The sequence below is a fragment of the Sphaeramia orbicularis genome, chromosome 15 (genome assembly GCF_902148855.1).
Source record: "Sphaeramia orbicularis chromosome 15, fSphaOr1.1, whole genome shotgun sequence".
In the NCBI taxonomy this organism is placed as follows: Eukaryota; Metazoa; Chordata; class Actinopteri; order Kurtiformes; family Apogonidae; genus Sphaeramia; species Sphaeramia orbicularis.
This window is the reverse complement of record NC_043971.1, coordinates 52962479-52986233: the sequence shown is the minus strand read 5'-3', so window position 1 is coordinate 52986233 and position 23755 is coordinate 52962479. Positions and strand designations below refer to the sequence as shown.

General features: G+C 38.1%; 1 protein-coding gene across 1 annotated transcript in view; it reads right to left on the bottom strand.

The window, feature by feature from the left end:
* LOC115433911 (zinc transporter 6-like) overlaps positions 1–23755 on the bottom strand; it is a 76702-nt gene that overhangs the window by 18235 nt on the left and 34712 nt on the right. Inside the window, 2 exon segments of the mRNA XM_030155466.1 lie at positions 8728–8776; positions 19696–19790. Of these exon segments, the coding sequence (XP_030011326.1) occupies positions 8728–8776; positions 19696–19790 (144 nt within the window).

Here is a 23755-nt window from a genome sequence, read left to right as displayed (position 1 = left end):
AAAGTGCAAGAGGATAAAACAAAAACCTGCTCCGTGCAAGTACAGGAAGGCTCAGCCGGTGCAAATAACATGAGTCCTGGAATCATCCCGAGCTAATCCAAGCTTTACTGTGAACACAGATAAATAAACAAGTAAACTGTGGCCATAAACAGCCAACAAATGCAGCTGCTCAGGGGTTCAGACCAGGGCAGCAACTAATGACTGGTTTATTGTTGGTAATCGTTAAATCAAATGGGAGTTTGCAGAAAAGATTCATGAGCTGATTCAGAACTGAGAACAAGCTCAGTTTTCTAGTTTTCAACATAAATCGCTTGAATTCGACTATATATATAAACTTTTCAGCTGTGACTTTTTGATGTGATGAGCTTCTGTCTATAGTAGTAATTGTTAGTCATTTTTTGTGCTTCAGTTAAAAATCCATATTCATATTTATACTTGATTTCTTATTAATAATTTATGTGTATTTTATGAATATCAAGTAATAATACCATAAGTCTTGACATCATGGTGTGATGCAATCCTATTGGCTGCTAAGATTATAAAACGTAAAGAAACAAAAGCAGAACCGGAAGCCTGGAACCCAGGAGCATCACAGTCTTTTGACCATCATGTTATTTAATTTAGAAATTCATCTTTTGTTTGTATCAATCTAAGTTTTAAGTAAAGACCACAAGCAGAAAAGTTGGATTCCAGACCCTCTGTTTACTGATGCGTGTCGCGTACAGAGCAACTCCGAGGTTCACGGCTAGAGAGTTATACACCGCACTCACAGTAATGTTTTTAATTTCGAAAACCCAGGAAAGCCTCAAAAAAAGACACAACGTTACGTTCATCTGCTTTCTGTACAGTGGAGAAGCTGAAGCAGCGCATCTAATGTATTAGAATTTTGAAAATCTGGCAATTCTAGAGTTGGTCAGTACACTGATCCTTTAGTCTGCAGGATGTTTATGTAAAAAGTTTCTGTTTCACCATCTGAGGAGTAAAATTATGAAGAAATTGTGTGTGGAGATAAAACAAATATCAAACATAATTCAGTTTAAAAAAAGATATAAAGAATTGATTCCTGAGAGGTACAGTATTTAATAATGATGATTAAAATTTAAAAAATAAAATAAATAAAAAAATAAAAAATAAAAAAAATCTCAACATTTCCTGAAATTTTCATCCAAATCCGTCCATCACTTTTTGAGTTCTCTTGCACACAGACAGACAGACACACACACACACAGACAGACAGACAGACAGACAGACAGACACACACACACACACACACACAGACAGACAGACAGACAGACAGACAGACACACACACACACACACACAGACACAGACACAGACAGACAGACACAGACAGACACACACAGACAGACAGACAGACAGACACAGACAGACACAGACAGACAGACAGACAGACACAGACAGACACAGACAGACACACACACACACACAGACAGACAGACACAGACAGACACACACACACACAGACACACACAGACACACACAGACAGACACAGACAGACACACACAGACAGACAGACAGACACAGACAGACACAGACAGACAGACAGACAGACACAGACAGACAGACACAGACAGACACACACACACACACACACACACAGACACACACACACACACAGACAGACACACACAGACAGACAGACAGACAGACACAGACAGACACAGACAGACAGACAGACAGACACAGACAGACAGACAGACACAGACAGACAGACAGACAGACAGACAGACACAGACAGACAGACAGACAGACACAGACAGACACAGACAGACACACACACACACACAGACAGACAGACACAGACAGACACACACACACACACACAGACACACACAGACAGACAGACACAGACAGACAGACAGACAGACACAGACACACACAGACACACACACACACACAGACAGACAGACAGACAGACAGACAGACACACACACACACACAGACAGACACAGACAGACACACACACACACACACAGACACACACAGACAGACAGACAGACACAGACAGACAGACCAACGTTGGCAAAAACATAACCTGCTTGGTGGAGGTAAAAATAATGACAATGAGGGCTGTTTGTTTATGGATAATGTTGTATTGATAAAAATGCTGTAATCATTGAAGAAAACTGTTGAATTGTTGAGTCTGTATGACTGTACTGCTATGTAGGGGTGTAAGAAAATATCGGTTTCCGCAATATATCGTGATATTTTATTTCATGATACTGTATCGATATTAAAAAGTACTATATCGATATTTTTAGGTGTTTATTTAAATGGGTATTTTGCTCTGTTGTTCGTATACTAAAAGGTAGTTTTATGATATTGCAGGTCATGCATGTAGTTTTTTTTTTCTTTTTATGGATAACTCTTCTTTTGTTAAATAATGGTAATTTCAATTGTCCTAAAAGTACTTTTTACTGTCTGAAAGAGGCAGATGTTAATTCCTTTGTTGGGATCGCACAAAAATCATGTTATGACGTTGGATGATTCAGTGACTGAACACTATACATTCATTTCGCAACTAATAGAATATGAACATTTGAGCAGGATCTGAAACTGTAATGTCTGTAAATATCATTTTATGTATTTATTTATTATTAGCATTTATAACAAAATTTCATTTTTACAGAGGAAAGTTTTGTGATATATTAAATCCTGTTCTGATCAAATAAAAATGTGTTTAGTATTTGTGCATAATTCTGGTATTGTTAAATTTTTTTCCAGGAAATAATATCTTGGAAGAAGAAACAAAACAAACAAAAAATATTGCCTTGTTAACACTCTTGTGATATATCGCAATATATCGTATCGTGGTCCTAATATTGTGATTTGTATTGTATCGCCAGATTCTTACCAATACACACCCCTACTGACATGAACACATCGTTGTGTATAATTCACTTACTGCATTGTTTATTTGTTGTGGTTGAATGCTAAATTTAGGAAAAAAGTATTGTTTGATTGTTGTATTAAGTTAGTGATAAAGATGTAAAAGCACTTGAGGTGTAGGATTAAATAAGTTTAACCTTTCATGCATACCGGTCACTACAGTGGACAGTTATTCTACAGCTGGTCTCTTGTATATTCAAAATTATAATAATATATAAAATAATAAACTTTAGTCTCCATGTTTCCAGGTAGGGTGGGGACGAGAAGACGACTCTAAACGACAAGTGACGAAAAGTGACGGACCGTTAAATATCATATGGTGACAACAGCTAAAATTGCTTGAGGGAAATAAATCGATTTCATATCAATCTGACATTGACAAAGACAAAAACTAAGGGAATTTCATCCATAATATTTATATGTTTTAGTTAGTTTTGTAAGCACACAATACAGTTTCAGTTAGTTATCATTTTTTTCTTTTAATTATAGTTTTTATTTATTTCAGTTAACGAAAATGTTTTTTACAATCCTAGTTTTCGTCATTTCGTTAGTTTCCATTAACGATAATAACCTTGGTTCCTCCTACTGCTTTTGGACATGCAATTTGATTTTGATGTGCAATGTTATTTTCTGTTCCTTTTGCTTCATTTACATCTTCAAAATAAAAATCCTCCATTCATATATTCCACTTGTTTTTCATCTTCTGAACTACTTTATCATCCAAAGGGTCCCGGGGGTGCTGGAGCCTATCCCAGCTATGTTTTGGGCGAAGGCGGGGTTCACCCTGAACGTGTCACCAGTTCATCGCAGGGTCAACACATAGAGATGAACAAACAATCCCTCTCACATTCACACCTACGGGCAATTTAGATGAACCAACCAATCTATTAGCACATTAAAAGACAAGAATAAAGTGGTAATAATTGAAGGAAAAAGTCTATGACAAAAAGTGGGAAGGATTTGAAGAATAAACAATATTTCAACAAAATACCCATAACATTCAAGAAAATAAACAATCATGACAATAAACATTTTCAGTCGTTTTAAAGCTATTACAGCAGTTGTGATATCACGACAAATAGCCTTATTATTTTGTGTAAAATAAGGAGAGCTGAGTCAAATGCAGAAACTGGAGCAGCAGCTACTGTTTGTATGAAATAGGGATGTAACGATTACCGGTATAACGATAAACCTCGGTAAAATTCCTGACGGTTAGTATTACTGTTTAAATTCTAATTACCATGATAACCGTGTTTGATTACCACACTTTAAACACAAACTTGATACAGAAAATGGTCAAACAATGGCCATAAGGTGCCATCTTTCATGCACATTTGTATGTTTGATGTTTACATGTTAATATTTGAATGTTTCTGCCAACAGAAAGTAGCTACATTTTGCGTAATATTTTATTTGGGTTTTTTTTTTTGTTTCTTTTTTTTTGTCAAAATACAACTTAGTTTAATCATTTCAGGTTGTGTATAAGACAGGAACTTTTTGAACATTTCGAGCACATTTCAACAATATTGTGATAATAATGATAACCATGATATGAAATTTTCACATCGTTACATCCCCAGTATGAAATTAATACAGTTTACCATCACTGATTCATTATGTTCATTATGTTATTTATTAAGATACTAATTTGATGATTTAATGTCTATTGATAAATTTTATGATTACAAAATTCCAACTTTATTGTTGTTGTTTTTAGGACTAGGGAATATTAGGACTAATACTGGTATCGTACTAAATACAGTTTGGATCAACTAACTGTAGAGTATTCACTGTGTGTTTGATGTTTACTAGGGCTGCGTATTGGCAAGAATCTGGCTATATGATACAAATCACAATACAAGGATCACAATACGATACATCACGATATATCATGATACTGTTAAAAAGACAATTTTTTGTTTGTTTCTTTTTTAAAAATGATTATTTCCTGGAAGAATTGAATTACACCAGAAATCTGCACAAATACTAAACACATTTTATTTGATCACAACAGGATCTAATGTTCTATCACCAAATGTTCCTGTGTTCAAACTGAAATTCTGTTTTACAGACATTACAGTTTAAGATCCTGTTCAAATGTTCATATTCTATTAGTTCAGAACTAACATCATAATATTATTTTTGTACCACAAAGGAAGTACCATCTGCCTCTCAGACAGTAAAAAGTGTTTTTAGGATGATTCACATAACCATTATTTAATAAAACAGTGCTAAATAATAATAAATAAGATGTAAACGATAAAGAAAACCAAAAACAAAAATGAATCTCCGCCATGTCTGCATTTAAATAAATACCTAAAAATATCAATATAGTACTTTTTAATATCGATATAGTATTGTAAAATGAAATATCGCGATATATTGCAGAACCAATATTTTCTAACACCCCTATTGATGAGATAGATGAAGGTGTCGGATGCTTTGACTCAAACCAATGACTTCATCTTAAGGACAAAATGGAACCTTTTGAAACAAGTTAAAGAAATGCAGTCATAAAAAACATCCATTTGTTTTGACGTTTGAGTAATAATGAGTCGACTTCCTGCTGCACATTTGTCACATTTCTTCCTCTGTCATGAACAACATGAGCTGAAACGCAGACACACACAGACTCGAGGTTTGTGGCTGGTGAGGCTTTATATAACCCGGTCCCTGGTTGGCCCCGAGACCCCGGCGAGGTTAAGTGGGGACATACATTACAACACACACATGAATACAAGCGCACGCACGCACATGCACACGCACACACACACACACACACACACACAGCCACAAGACACTTTCAACTAAACACACTGACGAACACACACTTTCACACTTGTAGACAGACAACTGCACACACACAAAACCTAACATTAAGGTGTGTGGAGCTGCTCTCAGAGACACACACACACACACACACACACACACACACACAGTGGAAACTAGGCTGGGACGTCCTGTTCATTTCTTCCCTCTCAGCCAATCAGGGCTCAGTTTTGCTGCTGGAGTCTGGAGGCCGTTGCCGTGGGTAACCTGCATCATCTGAGCTGCTGAGGGTCGGTGTGTGTGTGTGTTTACATACATACAATTCACCCAGTGGCCATGTGCGATTACATAATGAGATGTAATATTCATCACTGTGGTTGACACGGAGCCTCAGTCTGCTTCTGTGCATATACGTTACTATGGCAACACAAACAAATGATAAACCCTCGTTACCTCCGCCAAGGAGGTTATGTTTTTGCCAGGGTTTGTTTGTCTGTCTGTTTGTTTGTCTGTCCGTTAGTGTGCAACATAACTCAAAAAGTTATGGACAGATTTTGATGAAATTTTCAGGGCTTGTTGGAAATGGGATGAGGAAGAAATGATTAAATTTTGGTGGTGATCGGGGGTGGGGGGGCCCACGGGGGGGGGGGGGGCGCAGACCAGAAAATTTCATCAAAATCTGTCCATAACTTTTTGAGTTATGTTGCACACTAACGGACAGACAAACAGACAGACAGACAGACAAACAAACCCTGGCAAAAACATAACCTCCTTGGCATGGGGGGGCCCACGGGGGTGGGGGGGCACTGATCAGCCTTGGCGGAGGTCTGCGCTCTCCAAGTGCTTCTAGTTAATATCTGCTTCCTTTCAAATAATGTGCTAATAAAGGACAACAATGGGACTTGGACCTGCTGATGCCAGTGGGTGAATATCAGTTCAGCCAATCAGTGCATCCTATCAACTAAACAATGCTCCTGATCAACGGTGTAAAACATACGGCTCGTGGGCCAAAACCAACCCGTGGGATACACTGTGAATAGGAATATAACGATTACCGGTATAACGATAAACCGCGGTAAAATTGCCAATGGTTAGTATTACCGTTTAAATTCTAATTATCATGATAACCGTGTTTGATTACCACACTTTTCTGGAGAAAACACCTATGTAAAGATCTGCTTGTATGTCAAATATTTGAGTATAGCTTTAATTTATTACAGTTTTAATTTTATATACCTAATATTTGGAACCAATATTCACTTTTAAAATCTTTGAAAAGGTTCGTTAAGCATCTTTGTGTTATTTATGCAATAATTTATATACATTTTTCAAATCGGATTTTTTTTGTGTGTGTGTGTGTTTTCTGGCCTTTTATGTTGATACAGTAGATTAAAGTGAAAAAAATAATAGATCTCTTCCGTTACGGTGAACAATTTCGAAGTGCCATCTACCATAAACAAAACGCGTTTACGTTCAGAGCTGGGAGGGAACTCAAGCATCTTCTGAATTTTGGTGCAATGTGCATTGTGGGAAACGGAGGCTCATCCAGCCACCTAACAGCGGCAGCTGGAACCGACACGAGGCGGAAACACTGCTGCTGCAGGCGGCTGTGTGAGCCTCCCTTTCCCACAATGCACGTCGCAACAAAATTCTGAAGATGCCCGAGTTATCTACTGGCTCTGCTTGTAAACACACGTTTTGTTTATGGTGGATGGCACTTCGAAATTGGTCACCGTAATGCAAGAGATTCAGGTGAGTAATGACAGAAAGACTTACAGATTCATGATACTGAGGATATGACTGAGGTTTGACAGATTTGATGAAAAATTCATCATGAAAGTCTCCCGCACCTTTACAGGATTTTCACCAGGTTTTGTGATAGATTGTGTTTCTGCCTGAATATGTAAAAGACTTGTTGCACTTGTCATTGATTGAAGTCACGACCACTGTGACCATAATGTGTGTGATGGATTTTCCGTTTTTTTTTTTCTTCCAGTCTGAGCTTATCCATATACTGGTCTTTAATTATGTGGTCCCGGAGATTGCTTAGTACCAGGGTTCAGAACCCGTCCCTACTCCTCAGTAATTACACCAAAGATCCAAACAGTGGATGAACAGGAGGGAACCCTTTTGGGTATATGGTAATGGTAATACAGTAATAATACAGACCATCATGGATTAAATATATGGAACCAGGTTAGGTCAGTGTTGGTGGTGGACTCGAGTCAACAGGAGGTTCTCTCTGATCATCATCCAAAAATAAAGCCGTACCCAACACAGAAAAATGTCTCTTAAACACCAGAGCTGCAGTGGTTACTGTTGTAGACTATGTGCCAAAGTCCTAAAAGACAAAAGCCTCCACTGTAAAAGGTCAGCTGTTTCAGAGGCTTGTTTTTTCTTCTTCCTGACGGACTGAAACTGAAACTGCAGAAGAATTGCAGTTCTTTGGGGAAACATTTTGCACCAACATCAGATTTTCAGCCATGATTGAGTTCTGATGCAAAGTATCGGCTTCCAGCCACGAATATCAGATGTCCGGCACTGTCAAACTTTTAGCTCCGTGTGCACAAAAAACGAAAACAACGTTTCAGTTACTGCAGGGACGGAAAGGAAGCACAACTTACAACCACTTAAACTGAAGCTGGAGGTAAAGGACTTAAGACGTTTGAACCCACAGTGGGCAGGGGAGCATCTGTGTCATTTACTGTCAATGAAGTCTTAGAAAACAGTCTGAAAACTGATCTCCAGTCAGTTTCCAAGAATCTCAATCAATAGGCCAATGTGTTGAATTGAAGTCCGGCACCTCCTCCACCTCCCATGACCTCGACACCTCGGGTAAACCTCACTTTCTGAGGGTGACCTTTGACCTGAGAGGAAGGCCGACTGTGCCAGTAATTCTGTGTGTGCTGACAGAGGAGGATAGTTTTACTGCTGTCAGGTCTGGGTGTGTGTTGACTCAGTGTAAGTGGATCCTTCCTGTTTCTACCTGAGATCTGCTGATGGAGACACTGCAAACAGAATATGAAGGAGCCAAGCGCACAGTCTTACCTTCGACTAAGATCAGCCACGTGTTCCTGAAGCCAACTGCTGCTCGCCGCTGTGGAGACACAAACATGTTATTAAACGGTGGGGATAGGGATTTTCAATGTGTTTACTGTGGTCAATAACATCCATGAAAAGAATGAACACTGCAGAAACATTTGGTTCTATTGTCTCATCATCAGTGGGCGTTAAGATCCATCTCCATCATCATCATCTCCATCATCATTACAGTAGGGCTGTGTATTGGCAAGAATCTGGCGATACGATACAAATCACAATACTAGGATCACGATATGATTTTTCATGATGTATCACAACACTGTTAAAAAGGCAATTTTTTATTGGTTTTGTTTCTTTTTTAAAATATTTCCTGGAATAATGGAATTACACCAGAAATCTGCACAAATACTAAACACGTTTTTATTTGATCAGAACAGGATCTAATGCTATATCACAAAATTGAACTGTTAAAACTTAAATTCTGTTTTACAGACATTACAGACATTACATTACACATTACATTTTACAGACATTAAGATCCTGCTCAAATGTTCATATTCTATTAGTTCACAACTAACATCAGAACATTATTTTTGTGCGATACCAACAGAGGAACTAACATTATTTAATAAAAGAGTGTTAAAGAATAATAAATACAATATAAACAAAAAAGAAAAATAGAAAAACAAAAATGAACCTGTACAATATCTGCATTTGAATAAATACCTAAAAATATCAATGCAGTAATTTTTAATATCAATACACTATTGCGAAATGAAATATCGCGATATATTGCAGAACCGATATTTTCTTACACCCCTAATCATCATCATCATCATCATCATCATCATCAACCATGTTCAGCTATGAGATAAAAGTTGAAAAACTCAGCAGAAAACCTGACAGATATTCACCTGGGTTGTGTCTGAAATCAGTCCCTTCTTCACACTCTTCAACTGTTCCAACAATCAGTTCCTATAAAAAATATTGACACCCTTGGATGTTTTCCCCTTTAATTTCCCTCAGAAATGTTGACACGGTTATAGGAGCTGTGAGTAACACTCATTAGTGAACTCAGTATGAGGCAGAAAACTGAGATTTCAGACACTCATCAGTTTGTGTTCAGCTTTCATGTAAGGTTGTTCCGATCCAGTATTAGGATCAGATATCAGCCCTGATATCAACATTTTAGCTGGAGTTAACTGAATGTTATATACTCACTAGAAGCATGATTTTCTTTTAATATGAAGATGATGTCTTTACTGAAATGGAAAATAGGTCTTATGCTTTATATTTTTTTTGGAATGAGATGAGAAGTGATTTATGAAGTCATCATAGTCACTGTGTAGTAAAGTAGGCCGTGTTTTTACTATTATATGTATTTTTGAGTAATTTTACTGCAGCATTGACATATACATTACATTTTACTGCTGTGCATGTTTAAGGTGGCGTTTACTTCAAATACTGGTGCAGATATTACAGTTCTTCTTTCTTAACTTCTAATGAAGCAGCTTCAGCATAGATTACCAACAGTACCTTATGTGATCTGCTCATTTTCTGAACTTATAATTTTCAAAGTGAAATTAAACGTGGTTACTGTTCGGTTGATATGTCAGTGACAGTGTTGTAGCCTCAGAGCATAGATCTGATGTTGAGCTTTAAAAGGCCGAACTTTACAACTGCATAGGGCAGTGTTTTTCCACCTTAGGGTTGGGACCCCTCGTGGGGTCGCCTGGAATTCAAATGGGGTCGCCTGAAATTTCTAGTAATTGATAAAATAAAAACTTACTAATAAAAAATATATGGTGAGTTGAGCAAAACAATCCCAATACATAAAAGACATGACAAACTCTGAAGCTGAAACTGCAGCACTGTGGTTCTTTTTATCTGTCAAATGTTCATTGTGGTCAGTTTCAGATGCTGCAGCTCTTTCATAATTCATAGTTTCAGTTCTTGTTTGTTCAGTATTAATTGTCAGCCTTGTAAATCCAAGCCGGACTGTACATATCCTTACCAAGGAAAATAAAATTCTCACTTTGTGCAGTAATCTACACCTGGATTTACTGCCTCTGTCCATAATAATATACATTATATAGACTAATTTTCATCTAAAATAAACCTTTATTTGCAACAGCATAGCATAGCAAACTATTACATGATCAAAACAAATCAATTTTAGCCAAAAAAAAGTCTCCGTTTTGAATGTCTGAGGTCGACAGAAATTTGTGATGTTAAAATGGGGTCACGAGCCAAAAAAGGTTGGGAACCACTGGCATAGGGTATGAGAATTTTCCCAAAGGACAAACACTTCTATGTGCATTTCCATTTATGACTGTTATGTTAATATTACAAATGGGTTCAGACTCTTCCACAGTTTGTCAGTCTTCATCTACCATTTGTTTTTGCAGCTCTTCATATGTGGTGGCATTTCTGACTGTTTATTTCATTAATTCAGTGAATGTTCCTGTTTCCTACTGATCCACACATGCACTTATCGGATAAATCTGTTTCCATTTCATATCTACTTTTGTCAATAGGATAAACGCATCAACCTTTACAAAGGATAAAAGCTTCATATGGTCACACACAGACTGAGACACATTTACAGTTTCAGATGAAAAAAAAAAACCCAAAAGCAGAGGAGAAAACATCATTCTGGTTCAGAGCCGCATCAAATATTCAGACACACAGCTGTTTCATTTCGGATGATTCCATCATCTTCAAGCTATAGATATAAGGCTGCACTTTTACATTCAACAGAATAAAACTACAGGAACATTAATGTCTCAGAACTTTAAAATCATGACCATGACTCTGCAGAGACAGATAAAAGAAGGAAGTGGTGAGAGCTATATAGATTTAATTACTGTCCTTTGATTATATCATACATTTATACTACTAGCAGCATTGTACCCGTGGTGCCATTGTACGGTAGCACCCTCCCGTGGTGGAACAGCGACATTGCACACGTACGCCCTCCCCTGCTGCAACATTGGGACAAACATCTGGACACGCGTCGGACACAAAACGTCCATTATTGTAGGATGATCATCGTGGATGAAAAAGCAAATTATTTAATAACTAACTGGTACATACTTTAAGTAACTGAATTAAAAATGTCAATTATTCCTTCCACTGCTCCATTGTTGTTCAACCAACACCTCAAAATCCAAAGTGTTTCATGTCGACAGTTGAAAAGGAAGATGTGTGATCACATAACAGCATCTGTTCACACACTTTTCACAGGTTTGATTTTAAAAATACAGACTTTTCACAGCTGTAAGTTACTGTAGTTTTTGAACGACACAAGCCAAATGTCCTCACGCTTTCACCCTTTCAATACTTCATCACGTCACTCAAACAACAAGGTGAAACACAGACCATCGACCTCTTTCACACAAAACTCCATTTTACTTCAGTATATTCACCACAAACCGTGACTTTCTTGAACTCAAAAATGATCCTTTAAATTGACAATCATCGTGTGTGTCGTCAATAGTACAGTTCTGCTCTGGTCTTGACCATATAGTAAACTGTCATGAGATAACTTTTGTTCTGATTTGGCACTATATAAATAAAACTTGATTTGAATTCAAACATCTGTCTTCTGCCTCTGACTTCCAGCTGTATTTTTTCTGAAATAAAGTCCAAACAGCAGAGGGGAACATTTAGAAAGAACATTCAATGTAATAAAGCAAAATGATTGACTAATAAAATTAAACTACAAAAATCACAGCCGCTGATCTCTAAAGAAAATCACATAGAGCACAGGTGTCAAACATGCGGCCCGGGGGCCATATCCGGCCCATCAAAGGGTCCAAGTCTGGCCCTTGGGATGAATTTGTGAAATGCAAAAATTACACAAAAATATTAACGATCCTTTTAGTTCAGGTTCCACATTCAGAACAATTCAATCTCAAGTGGGCAGGACCAGTAAAATACTATCATAATAACATACAAATTATGACAACTTCAAATGTTTTTCTTTGTAAATGAAGGTATTTTCATGTATTTACACTAAAACAAAGTATAATTTTGCAAAAAATGTGAATAACCTGAAATGTCTTAAAGCTATACCTACCGATGTGGCATGTCTCACAGCACTTAATAAAAGTTTGAACATGAACAACCCGCCTCCCTCCAAAGCCCCGCCCCCTTCCCTCTGCCTGAGCACTGAGGCTCCTCCTCCTCTCTCCTCCTCTCACCTGGTGCGCGATGGAAACGGAGGAGGAAGCAGAGGTGGAGGACCTGGTCTGTGCAGTACTGGGTCAGCGTCTTCACTGCAGTGCCCAGGGGATGGGCGTGCGCACTGTGAACGCGCGGCCTCCGCAAATTTTCCGTGGACATTTGAGGTTTCATAGTCCATACAATTATCATTCTACATCATCATACATTGTGTGACACCATGTAATTATACCTGTATGAGTCCCACCATCATAAAAGCTGACCTTTATGCAGACCTGTTTAGTCCAGCACAGCTGACTTCCGGACTTTTATCTCCATCCTTCATTCATCAGACTCGTTTGTGCCCCTCAGTTGTTGTTTCTGTTCATAAATCTGTTTAATCCCTTCCACATGTGCATGTCAGTTCTATCCATACACATCCTAGACAGTAGACTGTGGTCAGTGGACAGGAGAAGCAGTGCCAGTGAAGCGTCAGATTCAGAGGGACACATATCGGATGTGAGACAGAGATAATGGATCGGATGCTGGACAGCCGTAATGGATGATTGACAGGAGGCTCAGTCAGGTTCGGTCAATTATTTTATTCGGACCAACTAAAATGATTGGTCAGAATTTTATTAGAAATATATGAGAATTAAACATTTTTGAGTTTCAACACCTGGCGGATTTCTTTTACATTTTAGTTTGACACACACTTATTAGGAGCATTTTAAGATGGCAAAAGAAAAGTGTAAAAATGCCACATCATACGGTATAGCTTTAAGAGAAGTACAATCTTTATATTCTGCCTGTTACTCAATGTTTTGTGCATTTGTAGATCCACTGTGATCTGTAAGTTCTAATGTACATGTGTAAATGATAAACTGAGGCAAAATATTGTTAAAATTACACTTATTTTTTTTCAGTTCATTCATGTTATTTACATCTTTTGAAAGGATAGATTGTAGATGTAAACCTTTTCAGAATGTAAAGTAACTTTTTTCACTCTAAAACATAGAGGAAAGTTTGGAGTTGACATTATTTCTATATTATTATGTTATTATTTTACTGGTTCGGCCCACTGCAGATCTAATTTGGCTAAATCTGGCCCCTGAACTAAAATGAGTTTGACACCTTTGACATAGAGCTTCCAGAGAATCATGTCCGACAGCTAATGTTATTCTTCTGTTCGCATGATCCAGTATTTACAGACATTTTACCATCAGGTCATGAACATGGATTCAGAACTTGGTTAGAAGAGCTGGCTTGCTGGCTCACCCCCCCCAACCCCCCCCACCCCCTTTTTTCAGGTATCCTTTTGCTACTAACTGCTGTGTTTTTGGTATCGTATCCGTGGATACGGCCTCCTCCTCTGTTCTGTGTGTGTTTATGTGGATCCACTCCTGGTTGGTTCCACCTTTAATGTGTGATGAAGCTGCAGAGCCTGAAGGCGCAGCGTCAGGTCAAAGGCCTTTCACATCCCATCATCCCCTCCTGCTCAGACCGCACTGTGTGTCTGTGTCTCTTTGTGTGTCTGTTTGTGTCACTGTTTGTTTTGCTAGCAGGGCTGAGTCAATCCAAACAAACATTTTAATGGAGTGACTTATTTATGATCTGTGTGTGTGTGTGTGTGTGTGTGAGGGTGTGTGTGTGTGAGGGTGTGTGTGTGCGTGTGTGTGTGTGTGTGTTGTCATGTCTCTGCTGCTGGGCCCCCTGGCACACTACATTACCACTGTCTGGAACATGGTTGCGTAATACACTTTTAGTCTCGCTCCATCAGAGAGAGAGTGTAATGAGTGAGAGAGTGTGTGTTTCCAAAAAAGTTAAGTGCCTGTGTGTGTGTGTGTGTGTGTGTGTGTGTGTGCATTTCATCCCCCTCCCATCCCAAAATGTCAGATGTTAAGTGATGTTGAGACTGCACTGAATGCAAGAGCAGATCTCACACACATACATACACACACACACACACACGACACGCACACACACACTGGTTTCACTATTACTGTGAGGACACACACTGACATTTGCATTCCCAAGCCTTTTAACCTTAACTAACCCTAAACTGACTAAACTAGAGCCCAAACTGTTCGCTGATCATAATAAATATTTACACATTAGTAAAAATGACACACTTGCATAATAAAAATATATAATGATGCAAAGTAAATGTCAAATCACGATGTCCTTTCAGTTTAAAGGGTTAGGGTTAAAGACAAAAATGATGCAAAAGGCAAAATCTGATAAAAACTGATCCATGAGAAAACATCTGATAATAAAAAAAAAAAAAAGTTAAAGACAAAATAAGATGAAAATGCTGTAAATGACAAAATGAGATGAAAAAAAAATCTAAAAAAAAAAAAAAAGAAGAAAACTGCAAAATACAAACAAGATGAAAACAACGTAAAGGACAAAATGAAATAGAAATGACATAAAAAATAAAACAGGAAAACTATTAAATAGATAAAATAGATGAAAACCTAGCAGTTGCAACAAGATGTGAAAAAATGAGATAAAATACAAAACAAGGCAAAAAACAACATTAAAGACAAAACCACACCTTCAGTCCCTGATTTTAGGATTTTTTTCCCCTTTATATGAAAAAGTTCTTCTTGAACAATTATCAAACTGTTCTTCGTGGACACAAATTTGAACCAGTTCACAATTCTAGATGTAGAACAGACAAAATGACGGAAATAAATGTAAAGACCATGTATCATGATAAATACTTTGCCTGTTTTCATGGGCAGCCCTTGTGTGAATACTCAACTATGATGAAAATGATGTAGATGTGACAAAACGTTCCTAAAATAGGACAAAATACTAACATTTGTCCACAGTTACACACAAAAACTCAGTGTGACCTCATTCATCAGTGGCGCTCATCCAGATCAGGCAATGAGTCAGAAAGAGGAAACCGTAGCTGCTCCTGGTCCAATAAAAGGATATGAAGGAGGAGGAAATGGAGATGAGCTGAAGTGAGGACGAGAGGAAGTAAAAACTGCTGAACCTGGTCAATGAGTCCTATTTCTTAGAAGAATCCACAGAACTTAAAACACTTAAAACATGACAAACCTTCTAAGTGGAAGGGTTTCACTGAAAAGCCTAACTTTGGTTCCTGTGGCGTTTGTTCACCGTCTGCCTTATGTCGACTCCACTCTTCTACTTTCAATACTTCAGCCTTACTTTTAGTTCTGCTAAAGTGTGTCTAACAGACATACTGAACAGTCGCATCATAGTATCGTGTTTCATAGCATAATGATGATTCCAATATTCAGAAATCGGGGCCATTTCCTAATCCATTCTTATGCACAACTCCAGTCACTTTTTTATATAATCTGGTCCAAACATTCACTTATACTGCAAAAAATCCAGCCACTTGTTCCAGTTTAAGGCCTAGTCCTGGTTCTAGAGCAGGGGTCGGCAACCTGTGTCTCTTCAGCCTCCTTGTAGTGGCTCCTCCCTTTACTGCGGTCAAGCCAGCCGCTAGCATTTTTCTTGTGCGCTACTCATTCGACAATTACAGTAAGACCTGCATGAAGCAAATGTGCCAACAAAAGTAAGGGCTCTGCTCTACGTTAAAGACGCAGACGGACGGAGGGTTCTGTCCGTCCTTGGTATATTTCTCATGTAATTCTGTCCGTTTTCTGGGAGCTTGTGGATGTGAACCCAGACGGAGAATATGGAGCAGTACAACTGGGAACTGTGGAGGAAGTGTTGAGTTTGGAGGAGAATCATTTCCATAAATAGCGATACTTTTCATAGAGCGACTGTATGAGTATGAGTACTTTTGGGGTAATCCTACAACAGACTTCCTTCCAAACTACAAAAGTGTGTTTTTTCGTCTGAAATAGGCTTTAAGACTAAATTCAATGATGAATAAAATTCTTTTTTCCATTAAGTACCTTATGAATTTGGTATATTTGGTATTAGTACTTCATATACTATTAGCACAAATACTATGAACTACTTTTACTGTGTACTTTTAGAGTAATCATACTCCAGAATCCATTCTACACTGCACTTCTGTTTGTTGTATTCAGTGGTTGTAACAGATAAAATGTAAAAAAAAAACAAGAAAACTTTCAAAAGTTTATAAGCTCCGTTATTTTTTGCAGCTCCAGACTATTTTTTTGGCAGAAGAGGGGGCAAAATGGTTCTAATAATAAAGGTTGCAGACCCCTGGTCTAGAGGATGAAGGGAGTGGTATCAGATGGAGGTCAATGATTGGCTATTGTGCCCATAGGCAAAAATCCCATGGGGGACCCCAACAATATGGATGCCCCCCACCCCACCCCCAAAAAAATCTGAATAATTCATCAAGATCCAATGAAGGCACGATACAAGTGGTTCTATATATAATAAAAAAAACAAAACATTGTTTGCCTTTTAAATTTTGGAGATCCCCACCCCTTCACCCCCTCCTCACAGCGGTACAGTTCACAAGTTTCTCTTCAACTTTTAGCACGAGTAGGAGGTCTGCTGTTTATATTTTTAGAAAGTCAGACACAGGCTCGGTCAATGGCCAGTCCAATGTAGATATAAAACAACTAGTGAAAGACAGTACGTCTTTTATTACCTCAACTGTTCAACAAGCACACGCTTGGAATAGGAACAGCAACATTTGTCCTGCTTTCACTCAGTTTCACCGCATTAAGCTAGGAGCTAATGATTATAAACAAGCTCATGAGGCTCTTCAGAAACAAAACACCATAAACGTCACTTGCTCATTTAGATGATCTGTGATGATAATGGATGATAAGGGCCTCCTGTAGGGATATAACAATTACCAGTATAACGATAAACTGCGGTAAAATTCCCAACCGTTAGTATTACCGTTTAAATTCTAATTATCCTAATAACCGCGTTTGATTACCACACTTTGAAAACTCACGGTGCTGCTCATTTCCTGGAGAAGCAGCAGCTTGCCAGTTTGCAATGTCTGACCTCTGAAAACATTTTTTTTAATTCATAATACTCTTAAGTTCTTGAAGACCCAGCTCTTCAGAGAGCACCTCCTGTCCTAGCACTTTCAAACATTCCATTTTAAATGTATTATTATGTTTATTCTGTTGTTTTACTTGGTATTTTTTATTTCACTGTTTTTAATTTGTACAGCTGTTTTTATGTCTTTAATCTATTCTTGTATTTTTATTTTATTTTTGGTTTTCTCCTGTAAGTCGCTTTGGAAAAAAGCATCTACCAAATGCATAAATGTAAATGTAATACAACTTGGTTAAATTATTTCACTGTGTGTGTTAGTACTTTTTGAACATTTTGAGCACAATTTCAACAATACCACAATAATACTGAAAACTGTGATAATTTTGGTCACAGTAAACGTGATATTAAACTTTTATATCGTTACATCCCAAGCCTCCTGGCTGACTAGGAACTCAACTTACTTACTTTTAATATCATTATTTAAAACATCTGAACAACACTGTAAGGCAAGTTTCAAAGGAGAGTAAGAGAGAACCCCAGACAGCACAGTAAAAAGATACATCATATTTTTCTCTTGCCCCCCCCAATAAGTCTGTGATTTTATTGTTTCCTCTCCCACCCAACTGTAAACTAGAATTTTGGCCGCAGGTTGCACCCCTAAAGGGATGAGCTGAAAGTAATAATAGCAGTAGATTCACGTGGATCTGTTTTCAGGTAACAATGAGTCCGTTTACACCCACATTAAACTCTGATCAGATTATTATTGATCATGTAAACAGCACAATCTCATCTGTTTTATCAGATAACAGCAGTAATCTGATTAAGAGAAATCGGATTTAAAAATCTGGATTTCTCCTCAATACGTTGATGTCTTCATACATGTATACAGGTTAATCTGAATCATTTAGTTGATTTACATCTGCACATGTGGAAAAACAATTTATTCCCAAAAAACAGAAGACATGTTGAAAACAATAACAGGAAGTTTGATTCTACCGTCACTATATACACACCTACTCTGAAAGAAATCCAATAATGGGCTGAAATGGCTAAACCAGGATTTATCAATTATTGCATTTCTGAAGTTCATGTAAAGGCATCAGATTTTATTATTACAATGATCTGATTATAACACTTATTGGATTTCTATGGTCATGTAAACACACACATCTGCTGCATTTGGACTCATGTGAAACTGTGATGCTTTTCTTTAGCCATGTTTTCCAGTGCTAATGCTGGTGTTCTTTTATTCAAGAACAGTTAAGACCTGATCTGCAAGTTGTTTCAAGAAATGTGTTAAAGGCTGAGAGATTTATGTAACAAATGAAGTGATCAGATGAAAAATTGTCAAAATTAAAACAGTAGACACAATTAGAGGTTTACAGAGGGACGAATAAACAGGTTTCAACCCAGTTTCTGGCCTGCACTACTTGTCAATCCCCACTGAGTTCTGCCAAAATACCCCAAACAAATGCACAATTCTTATAAAAAGAAATACTGAACAACATTCAGATCTTACAACTGTATTTGGTTTTATAAGTTATTGATTTTTGCAATTAAGAGGAGACTAACCTCTGACCCCACTTCTGCCATTTGTGTTTTATTAAAACAAAAAAATAACAAAATAAAAACAGTGAGCCGGCATTTCATTTGACTTCAGTAATCCCCTAAAATATAACAAAAGCCAAATTGTCTGTGTGTGTGTGTGGGATTATCAACCCTCAACAATCCAGAGGGAAATCCAAAAAAAAAAAAGCCCCAGTAAAGCATAAACCCATCCTCAGCCTGTCAGTGTGTGTTAGAAAAACCCTTCAAAGTAACAGCGGCTGTGGGCCAGGTGTGATGGTGTTAAAGGACGGCTGAACGTACCTTCAGAGACGTAGGCGAAGGGTTTGTTTCTGACCGACAGCAGAGTCAACAGGTTGAAGAACAGAGCCACGAACGTCCCGACCAACAGACGACCCCTGCACAAACACACAACAACTACAGGATGAGCATGAGGCTCACACAGAACCATCAGTGAAAACACTGTGGATCTGCTGGTTTAACTCCATTTAAAGTGGATCCGACAGTGCATGTGGAGCCTGTGTCAGTGTCAAAGCAGGGGTTCTCAAAGTGGGGGACGTGAGATGATTTTCTGTACGGATGCACTGATACCACTGTTTTCCAGACCGAGTATGAGCACTTACGTTTGAGTACTTGCCGATACCGAGTACCGATACGAGTCCTTAATAATCCCATTCCAGTTGTTAGTTCCTTTTGTAAATGTGCTTTATTGTCGTTGTCATTAGTCTGACTGGAACAAAGTGCTGCTACTGACATTTAATGTGTTGGAATGAGCGTTTGGCAATTAATCCACCAGGGGGCACCGCTCTGAATTAACCATACTGGACAAATACCACAAAGAAGAGGAAAGTTAAATGAAGAAGAAGAAGAAAGTCAGTAATAACAAACATGGAGATGACAGAGGAAACACTAATGTGATACTAATGTTGCAGCGTTTTCTCTGGTAAGGTTTAAAAGTGAAGCTTCAGCAGGAAGAGAAAAGAGAAATGAGTGATAAGTTTGGTTTTCACTTCCGCTGGCGGCGGTCTGCACCGCTCCGTACCCCCGGTCCAGCCCTGGGTAGTTGTCCTAAATGTGTCAGTAGTTTTTCTCCAACTCCCACAGTGGCTCTTTGAACAGATCCTCTACCTCCACGGTTCTGCTGGTATTCTCTGTCTGGGTACTCATCCTCCGTCACCTGGAAAACAGATGGAATGTACGCAGAGGACGGACAGAACGCTGCGTCTGTATCTGTCTGTGTCTGGAACAGTACTGTCAGTCAGCGTTACTTTTATCACCGTCATTTATTTGGTTCAATCTCCACACTCTTCACACTCACACACATTATTCCTCCTCGTCGTACCTGCTGCACTGAACTGGGAATGTCACACAGCCATAAGTGGTATCGGTGCATTTGTATCGGATTACTTTTATGAGTATGAATACGAGTACACACACAGAGTATTGGAGCTGATGCCTGATACTGGTATTGGATCGGTGCATCCCTAATTTTGAGGAACCTCTTGATGTGATCCCTGAGGTGGTTACGACTGATTAAGGACGGTATTGTTGCACCAGTACTTTGAAGGAAGGATACTGATACTGTAAATTTCAAGGTGCTGAGGAAGTGCTTTTACTTTGAAAGAGTAAAGGTTTCATTAATATGGCATGAACAACAGCTATTAATATCGACAAATAGGTAAGGCATTGTCCGGTGTACAGGTTTGACTAATGGTGTCACATTAATAAAAACAAAAAATAAACATAAAAAGGCCAATAAACGTTGTAAAGCAGACACATTAACCCAGTGGTTTCCAACCTTTTTGGAACAGACATTCAACATGGAGACTTCTTTTTGTTTTGTTTTTTTTGTTCTTTTTTGCTGAAACTAATTTGCTTTTGATCATGTAATAGCTTGCTATACTATGTTGCAAATTAACATTCATTTTAGAGGACATTTAGTCTATATTATTGTGGACAGAGGCAGTAAATCCAGGTGTAGATTACTGCACAAAGTGAGAATTTTATTTTCCTTGGTCAGGATCTGTCCAGTCAGTCCAGCTGTGATTTACAAGGAGGACAATTAATACTGAACAAACAAGAACTAAAACTATGAATTATGAAAGAGCTGCAGCATCTGAAACTGACCACAATGAACATTTGAGAGATAAACAGAACCACAGTGCTGCAGTTTCAGACTCACAGTTTGTCATGTCTGTTATGGATTGGGATTGTCTCTGTCAACTCAACATATATTTTTATTAGTAATTTTTTTTTATTCTTATCAATTACTAGAAATTCCAGGTGACCCCATGTGGAGTCCCGACCCAAAGGTTGAAAAACACTGCATTAACCTAAATAAACATTAACATAAGCCCCCCCCCCCCAAACTCCTGCACATCAAACAGAACACAATGAGTAAAATGTCAAGTACCCAAAATACAATAGGGCAAATATGCCCTTGAATTATTTCCCTTTACTTATAATCTTTACCATAACCCTGTCCGTCCGTCCGTGCGCAAGATAACTCAAAAAGTTATGGATGAATTTGGATGAAAATTTCAGGAAATGTTGATACTCGCACAAGGAACAAATGATAAAATTTTGGTGGTGATTGGGGGGGGGGCACTGATCTGCTTTGGCAGAGGTCTGTGCTCTCTGAGTGCTTCTAGTTTATGAATACTATACTGTTCCCTAGTTTCACCATATTTACAGTACTGTGCTGAGATCAGGGGCAACAACTACAAGACCTCACTACAGCCACTAACTATTATTCAAAAAAGAGCAATTCGGATCATTCATAATGTTGGCTACCAGGAACACACAAACTCATTATTCTTACAGTCAAAATTACTCAAGTTCACAGACATTGTGGACGACCAAACAGCTCAAATAATGTACAAAGCTAAAAATAATCTTTTACCAACAAATATACAGAAATTATTCAATATTCATGAGGGGGGGTATGATTTAAGGGGGAAAATTAACCTTAAAATTCCCTTAATACGCATCACTAGGAAGGGTTTTTGTGTTTCTGTCAGTGGGGTGAGACTGTGGAACAGAGTTAATATAGAGTTAAAGCAATGTCCAAGCATGAAAGAATTTAAAAAGAGGTACAAAGACATCATTTTTCCAGAGGTACAGGGATGAGGGAGGACTTGGGGATCACTGTGTGATATAAAGATGTACAAGTATGTGGTATGTGTATGTATATGTATGTATAGGCGTATATTTGTGTGTGTATATATGTAGGTGTATATGTGTGTATAGATCTGTGTATGAATATGTATTGACATATGTGTTATTGTATTATGTTTATATAAATCACACTATATTTGTTCATAATAATATAAAGCCAGAAACCTAATTATTTACTAGCAAGTATCAGTCAAATTATGGCATAGTGTATAGATATGATTAGACGAGGAAGGTTATTATTGTTATTAATTATATAAGGAGAAGGGGTGGGAGTTTAGAAGTTGTACTTCTTCTCACTCTTTTTCGAAAGTGTATTATATGTCTTATGTTTAAGTGTTTTGTTTATTTATTTTCTTCTGCTTGACATTCATGTTCGAAATAAATACATCAATCAATCAATCAACAATGACAGATAAACAACATTCATATATTTACTAAATGACATTTTTCAACTAGAATAGAGGGAACAGTGTCAGAGACACGGTTTTGAACTTTGTACTTTGTGCGTCATGTAATTCAATCATAATTTCCAATCCAAATGTGTAGACTTTCTGCTGTGGGACTAGAGAATATTTGTTTTTTTCTACATCCATTAGTTGTTCTTCCAGTTTTAAGCACATGTTCGATACACTAATGATGCTAGACAATCCATTTAAGAGTCTAAAATAAAATCAGTCCAAACAATCAGCAGGAGGTAAAGGGGAACCAACTGTGAGCCATAATAATAGGATGATAAAACAACCCAAGCTCCAGAAGAAAGACAAGATTAAAAAGAGAGAGAGTGAGAGAGTGTAAACCCAGCAGACACCTGTCCCTGCGGCCAGCGTCCATCAGTCCAACCGTCCAATCACATCCATCCACAGAAGACACACACAGAGGACGGGTAATCTCATCACAGGAGACAGGTTTAAGGCTCGCTGTGTTTTAGGTTATAAAAGCAGCACTAATCTGTTTTCTAATGGAGAGATGGACGGGGGGGGGGGCTGGGGGCGAGCGAGAGAGAGAGAGAGAGAGAAAGAGAGAGAGAGAGAGACTAACCGATAACTTGAACGGCATGAATGAAAAATAGTTCCAATGCTCCTGCATCTCAGCGTCAGGTTCTATCAGGAATCAATACCAAAGTGAATCTGTGAGCTTGTCTGGTTCTGTCTGTGTTAGAGCCCTGTGGTCTGGATGCAGGAGATCA